Source organism: Monomorium pharaonis, chromosome 2, assembly GCF_013373865.1.
Source record: "Monomorium pharaonis isolate MP-MQ-018 chromosome 2, ASM1337386v2, whole genome shotgun sequence".
Taxonomy (NCBI): domain Eukaryota; kingdom Metazoa; phylum Arthropoda; class Insecta; order Hymenoptera; family Formicidae; genus Monomorium; species Monomorium pharaonis.
Genome location: NC_050468.1, coordinates 2,978,818 through 2,990,460, shown reverse-complemented (window position 1 = coordinate 2,990,460; position 11,643 = coordinate 2,978,818). Strand labels below are relative to the sequence as shown.

At 27.9% G+C, this 11,643-nt stretch overlaps 1 protein-coding gene across 5 annotated transcripts; it reads left to right on the top strand.

Moving 5' to 3' along the window:
* The first annotated feature begins 400 nt into the window (after positions 1-400).
* LOC118644362 lies at positions 401-5,600 on the top strand. Of its 5 annotated transcripts, none has more exons than XM_036282781.1 (4): positions 418-475; positions 1,198-1,340; positions 1,437-1,593; positions 5,402-5,600. In XM_036282781.1, exons 2-4 carry the CDS (start codon positions 1,205-1,207, stop codon positions 5,448-5,450), a joined length of 342 nt encoding a protein of 113 aa, XP_036138674.1. In that variant the 5' UTR covers positions 418-475; positions 1,198-1,204; the 3' UTR covers positions 5,451-5,600. The 5 variants fall into 5 exon arrangements, with proteins under 5 accessions (XP_036138673.1, XP_036138674.1, XP_036138675.1 ...); XM_036282782.1 differs by lacking the exon at positions 5,402-5,600 and adding an exon at positions 2,439-2,503; XM_036282783.1 differs by lacking the exon at positions 5,402-5,600 and adding an exon at positions 1,846-1,977.
* The last annotated feature ends 6,043 nt before the right edge of the window (positions 5,601-11,643 follow it).

Below are 11,643 nucleotides of genomic sequence, written 5' to 3'. Positions count from 1 at the left end.
CTTGCTCGTGATAATTTGGCTATACCGGACAGCATTGAGTTGTCATGAATCATGATGATAGTAGATGGTTGTGCTTATCGTAATTTCGGTCCTAGAGAAAATTACTCAGATAGCCATTATCGTAACACCCCAAGGATAAACTGATGCTGATAGCGCTAATAGCGTCTCCCAAACGCACCCGTAGTAGTCATAAAATGTTTTACAAGGATCAATCTACAATAGAGTAAAGATACGTGTAAACTTGATTACAGCAACGATCAGAGTGCAGTAAATTATGGCGGTGTGCGGCATGATGACGTGAACAAGGGTGTTTACGATAATGGGTATCCGAGTAATTTTCTCTAGGACCGAAATATATGATAAGCACAACCATCTACTATCATCATGATTCGTGACAACTCAATGCTGTCCGGTATAGCCAAATCATCACGAGCAAGTTGCGAGTTTCGTGAGTTTGTAGCAGGTAACCTAAAAAGTACGACATAAATAATTTGATTATTACAATTAAAAATAATCTGTTTTTAATGTATGATAAGATTATTAACTTTAAAATAGTAATTATATGTAACACAATCATGTATTTTTAAAGTATTGTCTAAAGTAATATTAAAGATTATTTTATTTACAAATATTTATTTTGTCTATCAAGTTTCTATCATAACGGTATTATTTCAAAACCTAATATAATATTTTAATTAAACATTGATTCTCAATAAATGTTATTATTTATTATTAACTAACATATATATTAGAAAAGTCATCTTTTATTAAACGGATGGTGTTAACACTTTGAAACAAATGAGATAAATTATGTAAAATTACTAAATAAATCATTATTAATAATATTTTTTAGATTACAAGTAAAATAAAAATTTAAGTATAAATATTTTTCTTTCTTGTAACAACTGTTAATGATAAGTTGATGGTGTTATCATTATTTTAAAAAATCATATATCTTTATGTATAAATATTATACATGAATATTTTACTAATGTGAAACTAATAATAATGTTTACAATAAATTTTTTTAATTTGTAATACAAGTGCATAGTAAATTAAGATATACTATAAACACAATAAAAAATTTTTGTTTGTGCACTTTACTTAACGCTATATACAAATCTATTAACATTTATGAACAAAATGTTGGATTATTTTTTTCATACCTTATATTGTATTATTATTAAATATTTTCAGACAAGACATGGATATACAAGGAATGTGGGACTTATTTTTTGATCACCCATCAGATGATGATGATAATTTTCCGCATCAACGAGAATTTCACTTCAAGGTTCCAGATTTTTTTGAAAATATTGTATCGGCATATTCTTTAACAGGTAAAGACTTTGTTCTAATACAATTTATTGTTTTAATTTTGTACAGGTATTTTTGTATTATATTAAATGTAATAAACTTCATTATTGTTTAAATAGATTTCAAATCACATTTTCGACTAGAAAAAGCTACATATGAAAGATTGGTACAAAGTCTTGGAGGACGTCTTCGCCGTGACCGGGGTGCTGAGAAAATGTCTCCCGATAAACAAATAGCTATTACCTTATGGATCCTTGGAAACCAAGAAGTTTACAGGTTAGTATGTTTTTTACATGTTAATATGTTAATATGTTTTAAATTAAAAACTTATCTAAGTGCATTCTAACCGCAAAGGTTACCATTCATTAGTATTACAAGGAATTTGCGATTATAAGTTAAGATTTATAGATGTTTTTACGGGAATATGCGGTAGTGTACATGACGCAAGAGTTTGGCGTTTAAGCGATATTAAGGAATTGATAACACAAGATGAAAATAGATACTTTCAAAATCAATATCATCTTTTAGCTGATTCAGCATATCTTTTGTCAAAATATATGTTAACTCCTTATCGAGATAACGGTCATTTAAACCGTTTACAAAGAAACTTTAACACAAAATTGTCAAAAACACGTGTAGTTATTGAACGTGCATTTGGAATGTTAAAAGGAAGATTTAGAAAATTACGATATGTTTATATGTACAATACGGAGATGATACCCTTAATTATAATTGCGTGTTGTATCTTACATAACATATGTATAGAAAATGAAGATGAACCTATGGAATGTGATCCAATAGAAATGGAAATTAATAACAAAAATCCATTTATAAATGGAGCAGAAAAAAGAAATTTTATTTCTCAGTTATTGTAAATTTTTGTAATAAAATATGTAATTGTATATAATTTTAATTACATGTATATCTTAGATTTCTCAAATTTTTTAGTATATTTTATTTTTGGGAAGTATAATCTCTTTTTTCATGTTTTTATACACACACTCATACACTTGTATTTGTTATATAATAATTATTATAATTAATTGTTTGAAATAACTAAAATAATAATAAAACAATATTTACATAATCAAACTTTAATACTATAATGATCTATTTCTTAGGAAATCCTAATTTTTATGTAACTAAAAAAGGAATAAGGCAGATGATATATCTATATCAATCAGAAACACAATCGATCACATTAATAAATTTATACATATAACTTTAAATAAAAACACTATATATTTGTAACATATATCTTTATCTTATAATGCACACATCTGAATAAAAACTTTTAAGTAATGAATAACTAAGCGTATTTAATTTACTACAACATAAACATTTATGTTATAATTATTACACAAAATAAGGAACATTTGGTTACATATAAAAAAATAAATAAACATAATATTAAATAAGATATCACATATCATTTTGTACCTTGTACATATCACTTTAATATTATATTTAATGTAATAAAAAAGAAATTATTTTTATATTAATATTTAAAATATAACGAGCTTAGTAAACTTAATTTGTGTTTTTAAAAATTTCTATCTACTTCTTTAAATACTTTTCTAGTAAAGATAAAAAACGTTTTCTTTGGTTATAATTTTCTCGGTGATGTTTCTCTTTTTGTTCTAGTAATTCTGTAATCCAGGTAGGTTTTTTAGGTATTCTTCTTTTTTATCGGTCGATTTTTTAAAATATTAGTTGCTTCTAAATTTTCTTCATTTTCTTCATTTTCTTCGTGTTCAGTACTCAAATTCATGTTTTTAGACGTATTTACATTTACTCTAAACCACGTGTACTAAATGCTATGGACAAAGGTGTAATTTCTGGATTTTTTCTTAATATATCATCAATAATATTAAAATATTCCCAGGTTTCTTTTGCTGCGCCAGTGCGATTATTTGCATCTTTTAAGGTTTTATATTTTTTCTTCATACCAGTCCATTTGATTGAATAGTTTTCTGCAGTCAAATTATAACCGTGAATATTAATAACTGCAGCAATAGTTTCCAAACTTGCTTATTTAATGGACTAGTAGACGATTCTGTATAGGCAGTATTTCTGCTAGCAGCAATTTTACCATATTATCAGTCCACTGAACTCTGTAATTTTCTGAAATTACAAAAATTAGTTACTATTTAAACAAATTGTAATAATCGACTTATATAATTATCTTTATTAAATAATCCTGTACATACCAACATTATTCACTTCTCTCATTGAACTTAATTTATCTGTAGCCATTTCTCAATGAAGCAGATCTGTAAAAATCAGATTTTTCAAAATGTAGATTTTATAGTTACAAAAATAGAAATCTAACCAATTTAAACTAATAAAAATTTAACAAAATTCAACAAAGTATGATATAAAATTGACAGCACAAGTCAAAATCTGTTCTTTTATGACTGCTTATGTTTATAAATACGTTTAAATAAAATAACATTTATAACATTAATAAAACATTTATTAAGAATCAATGTCTAATTAAAATTTTATATTAGGTTTTGAAATAATATCGTTATAATAGAAACTTGATAGACAAATTAATAAATAAAATATTTGTAAATAAAATAATCTCTTTAATATTACTTTTGGCAATACTTTAAAAATACATGATTGTGTTATATAATTACTATTTTAATGAAGTTAATAATCTTACCATACATTAAAAACAGATTATTTTTAATTGTAATAATCAATTATTTATGTCGTACTTTTTAGGTTACCTGCTATAAACTCACGGAACTCGCAACTCGCAACTTGCTCGTGATAATTTGGCTATACCGGACAGCATTGAGTTGTCATGAATCATGATGATAGTAGATGGTTGTGCTTATCGTATATTTCGGTCCTAGAGAAAATTACTCAGATAGCCATTATCGTAAACACCCCAAGGATAAACTGATGCTGATAGCGCTAATAGCGTCTCCCCAAACGCACCCGTAGTAGTCATAAATGTTTTACAACGGATCAATCTACAATAGAGTAAAGATACGTTGTAAACTTGATTACAGCAACCGATCAGAGTGCAGTAAATTATGGCGGTGTGCGGCATGATGACGTGACACTGGGTGTTTACGATAATGGGTATCCGAGTAATTTTCTCTAGGACCGAAATATATGATAAGCACAACCATCTACTATCATCATGATTCGTGACAACTCAATGCTGTCCGGTATAGCCAAATCATCACGAGCAAGTTGCGAGTTTCGTGAGTTTGTAGCAGGTAACCTAAAAAGTACGACATAAATAATTTGATTATTACAATTAAAAATAATCTGTTTTTAATGTATGATAAGATTATTAACTTTAAAATAGTAATTATATGTAACACAATCATGTATTTTTAAAGTATTGTCTAAAGTAATATTAAAGATTATTTTATTTACAAATATTTATTTTGTCTATCAAGTTTCTATCATAACGGTATTATTTCAAAACCTAATATAATATTTTAATTAAACATTGATTCTCAATAAATGTTATTATTTATTATTAACTAACATATATATTAGAAAAGTCATCTTTTATTAAACGGATGGTGTTAACACTTTGAAACAAATGAGATAAATTATGTAAAATTACTAAATAAATCATTATTAATAATATTTTTTAGATTACAAGTAAAATAAAAATTTAAGTATAAATATTTTTCTTTCTTGTAACAACTGTTAATGATAAGTTGCATGGTTTTATCATTATTTTAAAAAATCATATATCTTTATGTATAAATATTATGCATGAATATTTCACTAATGTGAAACTAATAATAATGTTACAATAAATTTTTTTAATTTGTAATACAAGTGCATAGTAAATTAAGATATACTGTAAACAGATATACGTTAGATATGCGTTAGATATACGTTATAATAGAAACTTGATAGACAAATTAATAAATAAAATATTTGTAAATAAAATAATCTCTTTAATATTACTTTAGACAATACTTTAAAAATACATGATTGTGTTATATAATTACTATTTTAATGAAGTTAATAATCTTACCATACATTAAAAACAGATTATTTTTAATTGTAATAATCAAATTATTTATGTCGTACTTTTTAGGTTACCTGCTACAAACTCACGGAACTCGCAACTCGCAACTTGCTCGTGATGATTTGGCTATACCGGACAGCATTGAGTTGTCACGAATCATGATGATAGTAGATGGTTGTGCTTATCATATATTTCGGTCCTAGAGAAAATTACTCAGATAGCCATTATTGTAAACACCCACTTTGAGTATATATACATGAAGGAGGATTTTGCTATGGTTTTATGTAGACCGAAAGTGTGTCCAAGATCTGTGCGAGAGAGAAAGGTATATCATGATACTCGCTTTCTCTGCGCATGCGTTAATATCATTATCTGCACCGCAGTTTCAACACTTCTTGTGCACTTTTGTACTTAATTACGAATTGTATGTGTGTGTGAAACATACAATGCCAGCCATTGTACATATAGGCCGGAATTCATAGTCGAATCTTATTCAAGTTCCAGCTCAAGCACGATCTTGAGACGTCAATGCTGTTATTTCATTGGTTAAGTAAGTCTCAAGTCGGCTCGAAGCTAGACGTACTTAAGACAATGCTTGAGCTTAAGATCGGTCTATGGCCGGTATTCATAGTCAAATCTTATTTCAAGATCGTCTCAAGCAATGTCTTAAGATGCTAATACGGCTCTGTGATTGGTTGATGGCATCTTAAGACAGTACTTAAGATGATCTTAAATATAAGACCCGACTATGAATACCGGCCTATAAATCCCGTCCATAGCGTTTGACGCATGCGCAGAGAGAGAGCAAGTATCATAATATATACCTTTCTTTCTCGCACAGATCTTGGACACACTTTCAGTGCTGGCATTCCTCCTCCATGTATACAGGGTGTAATGTAATCGGAAGCCATCCCGTAATTGAAAGATAGACGGGATCGAGATGAACATAAAAGTCCAATATTGTCTTGGGTTAGGTCTATCAATAATCGAGATATAAATTTTTCAAATTGTACGAATGAGAGCGCGCCGTGTGAAGAGCCGAGACGCTCGAGCTGTAGCGCGGCCCACTGTGTCGAGCATTGGCTGCCGGCGGCGGGGGGAAGAAGGAGAAGCGGTGCCGCTGTCTGTGCTTCGCCGCCCTCGCGTCTCACTGCACCGCGCCAATACTCGTGGCAATGGCAGCTATGCACATTCGCGATTACTTGACAAATTAGGACAGTTAGCAAAGATATGACAAATTAAAACCGTAATAAACTGCTGTGATTAAGAAAGTCGAAAGAGCGAAAGCGATAGATACTTATGGAATCTACAAATAATCTAATTTCTATCGTAATTGTAAATAAGTAAATTAATAAAAGTTTTTCGTACATTCACGAAAGATTCTTTCTTTTCCTTAAATATCTTGTATCATGCCTGATCTAACGATTTCGTGATTAAATTATACGATACGATCGTAATTATACTTGGAGATGTTAATGTCACCAGTATGGTTAACAACAAAGCGTTTTCTTTCGTTATTATACAATAGAGAACTTAAGTTTACGAAATATTCCAACAGAACTATTAAACACGATGTCTCCGTAGATATTTTGTCATATTCCAACGAGAAAATATACTTTCCTAACAGGAAACGAGAGAACGATAGACAATGATATCACTTCTTGAAATTCTTTTTTTTTTATTCAGACAAGTAATGGATTACGAAAGAGAAACCAATTAGATTTTTGTATTTTTCTTGATATCTATTCTGAATCAATCAGTAAAAATCTGTCGTAATTAATAATGTAATTAAAGATAAAAGAAATTCCGAGTTCCCTATCGTTATGAAAGAAAAACTCATCGTTATATTAATAACATTTGATATTGAACATCTCTAAGCATAATTATCGTAGAAAGCATAATCTATTGTGAAATCGTTACATCAAGAGATATTTTTCTATCGTGTTATGAACAATGAGTGTAACATATTATATGGATATATCGCGCATTTTATAATTTTCTAATTAAATATTTACGAAATGAGAATGTATGAAGAATCAATCGTAGATATTAATTGTGATAAACCTTTGTTAATTTAACATTCCATGGAAAAAAAACAATAAGAAACGATGAGAGAATTTGATGCGGCAAATATTATAATACACTTATAAAAGAAAATTATCACTTTAAGAATCAATTGTAAATTTATGTTAATTTTTTATTAATGTTTTCATCAAGGATTTAACAGTACGACACAATTCGATAAGAAACAAAGTTAGAATTGTATGATACTGTAAATAAGATATTTAAGAAAAAGAAAGAATCTTTCGTGAATGTACGAAAAACTTTTATTAATTTACTTATTCACAATTACGATAGAAATTAGATTATTTGTAGATTCCATAAGTATCTATCGCTTTCGCTCTTTCGACTTTCTTAATCACAGCAGTTTATTACGGTTTTAATTTGTCATATCTTTGCTAACTGTCCTAATTTGTCAAGTAATCGCGAATGTGCATAGCTGCCATTGCCACGAGTATTGGCGCGGTGCAGTGAGACGCGAGGGCGGCGAAGCACAGGCAGCGGCACCGCTTCTCCTTCTTCCCCCGCCGCCGGCAGCCAATGCTCGACACAGTGGGCCGCGCTACAGCTCGAGCGTCTCGGCTCTTCACACGACGCGCTCTCATTCGTACAATTTGAAAAATTTATATCTCGATTATTGATAGACCTAACCCAAGACAATATTGGACTTTTATGTTCATCTCGATCCCGTCTATCTTTCCATTACGGGATGGCTTCCGATTACATTACACCCTGTATAATATATAAAAGAATTATATAAAAGACTTTTAAATATTATAACGTATTCTTCATGGCATGTAACATTCCCACTTTTAAACATTTATTAAAATGTAAAATAAAATTAATTCTTATAATAATCCTCTTTCTTTAAAATTTACTAAAATTCTCATGTATTTATTTATTAAAAAAAGAAACGATTTAGTAAAATTTTATTTTATAATTTTAGACGTCTTATTAAAAAAATTAAAGTAGTAAACTATAATACTTGCTTTTTCATATATTAATATTGCGTATAAAATCTTTTTAACTCAATCTTACTCAGTCTTATTAATTTCATCTAACAATTAAACCTTGACAAGTTTAAGATCACAATTGTTGCAATATATTACATGAACAATCTTATTTTTTTACTTACAAAGATGTAATAAACATGTTAGATGTAACAAACAAGACTTAAATATAATAAACTCAAAATTTTTTATAATTAATTTAAATAAGCGCATCTTAGCTTTATTAATTTTGTCGATGTTTGTAGGAATGTACGTCTATTTTCCGACGTTGCCAAACGTAAATCAGTGCAATGGAAAGCGTATACGTTTTCCTCTGCGAATACTACACTTTTATATTCAAGAATACCATGTCAGAAACGTATGCGCAATTTCACCGTTCGCAACGTGCGTATACGTAAAGTTGCGTACAGTTTCAAGAATAGGGGCCCTGGACTCGGGGAGAGAGATCCTACCTACGAAGATTTCTATTGGCCGGCTCGCACGATAGGTTCTGCAGTTCAGCCGCAAGAGGTCTCTATCGTCTAGTTGTGAACGCGGGTTAAGACGTGGTCTGTTCTTTCTAGCTGCACTGTTGCACTGGTGCAATAAGTTAGAATGAGAAAAAATATATTTGTCTTACTTTAACTTATTGCACCAGTGCAACAGTGCAGCTAGAAAGAACAGACCAATGGTTACAGGCTTTAGTGTACACTTTTTGAACTAGTGCAGCCAGTGCAGAAATAAAAAACAGATCTAAGAACAAACCTATGTATGTCACAGTATACTATACAGTAGGGACACAAAGGGTGCGTTCGGGGAGACACTATTAACGCTACAAACGCTAACGCTATCTGAACTGTTCGTGGAGCCAATAGCGCGGTAGTGATAGCGAGTTCCGTGAACAGCTATAGCGTAGCAAACACTGTTGGGCAGTTGATTAGCCACTGCCAGCAATATTAACAAAATGTTTATATATATATTAATAATTATTTATGTTAACTATGTTACTTAGTATATTTATTATTATTTTTCTTTATATATATATGATACTTATTTGTTTATATTTATTTTATATTCAATATTTTAATAATTATAAAATGATTATTAAACAATTAAATTTTTCAATAGAAATTGAAATTATTGAAGTTCACAAAATAAAAATTATTAAAGTTATTTACGATTTTATTAAATAAATTTTTTAATTTTTAAATAAATTAAATAATAATTAATAAGTCCTATATATTACTCTTTAATTAAAATTATTTTATATGTAATAAAATAAAATAATTTAAACAATTTCCTATAAATTCTTATTTTGTTCCATTTTTCTATCTCAATTCAAAATCAAATTAATTAATTATTAATTTATATTTATTTTACATAATATTATATGTTTGATGCTTATGCCTAATATAATTTTTTAATGTAAATTTATGTTTTTTTGCACTATGTCGTATATTGTCGCTCTTGAATTGCATTAATTATTTAAACTAAAATTTTAAAATAATATATGATTACGTTATCAATTTAATTGATAATAATGATACTTAAGTCGTTTACATATTTGCAATTGGTACAGAAAAGGATTGCATTTTAAGACAAACAGTACATGCAGTGTAATGAATCAAAATAGTATATATTATTATACAGGGTGTCCCAGAATGAATAATTTTTATTTTATAGAATGAAAGAGAATAAAATTTTAAACTAAATGTTCCTTTAAAAATTTTGGCTTAGACTATTATTTACTAAATTATTAATAAATAAAGTTGATCAATCAAACGGCGCGCGGCCGGCATACGCAGCAGCGTAGCGTGCCATGTGGCTCCACGGGCTCTCCACGCGCTTATTACACATTCTCTTACTTAAAACTTTATTTTTATTTTTTATATTAATGAATAAATAAATAAATTTAAATTAATAAATAAATAGAAAAATAAATAAGTAAACTAATAAGTAAATAGATAAAAATAAATAAAATTAGAAATTGTTTCAATAATTTATTATTTTTTATTTTTAGTTGTTAATTATTTATTTGTGTACTTGTATTTATTTAATTATTTAAAATATTTATTTGATTTAATTACTTAATTCTCATAGTTGATTTGGCAGCGATAGACAAAATTAACTACGGAGAGTGTGTTATACAAAGGTATAAAAAAAATTGTTGATAAAAAGTATTAAAATAAATTGTTAGTAAACAATTTGTTTAAACAATTTTTTAAAGAATTATTTCAGCATGTGTTTTTTTTAATTATTAGAGTGATTTTTTTGTAGCAAAGGAGCTATCAATTTTTACTTAAAAACAGTTTTAAAAAGAATGTTTAAACAATTTCTTAAATAATTTCTTAATATCGATATGCATCATGCGTTCCTTATGCAATTTTTCCCGTAGAATTCGGTGCTATTATTTTAAATTCAATTAATAAAAATAATTCGTATTCTACCATTTTTTATTTTTTTCTTATTATTTGAAAACATTTTTTAAAGAGGAGAGGAAGGAGTAAAATAAATTAAAATTTTTTTTATTTAAAAGTAAAACATTTTTACGTAAATTGCGGCTAAGATTTGTTCCACGTTTTAGGTTTTTGTGGCCCTAAAAACACATGCTGAAATAATTCTTTAAAAAATTGTTTAAACAAATTGTTTACTAACAATTTATTTTAATACTTTTTATCAACAATTTTTTTTATACCTTTGTATAACACACTCTCTGTAGTTAATTTTGTCTATCGTTGTTAAGTCAACTATGAGAATTAAGTAATTGAATCAAATAAATATTTTAAATAATTAAATAAATACAAGTACATAAATAAATAATTAACAACTAAAAATAAAAAATAATAAGGAATTGAAATAATTTCTAATTTAATTTATTTTTATTTATTTACTTATTAGTTTACTTAGTTATTTATTTCTTTATTTATTTATTAATTTAAGTTTATTTATTTAATTATTCATTAATATAAAAAATAAAAATAAAGCTTTAAGTAACGGAATGTGTAATAATAAGCGCGTGGAGAGCCCGTAGAGCCACATGGCACGCTGCTGCGTATGCCGGCCGCGCGCCGTCTGATTGATCAACTTTATTTATTAATAATTCAGTAAATAATAGTCTAAGCCAAAATTTTTAAAGAAACTTTTAGTTTAAAATTTTATTTTCTTTCACTCTGTAAAATAAAAATTATTCATTCTGGGACACCCTGTATACATATTTTGATGAAAAATAATATTAAACTCAAAGATCCAGTCTTGATCATC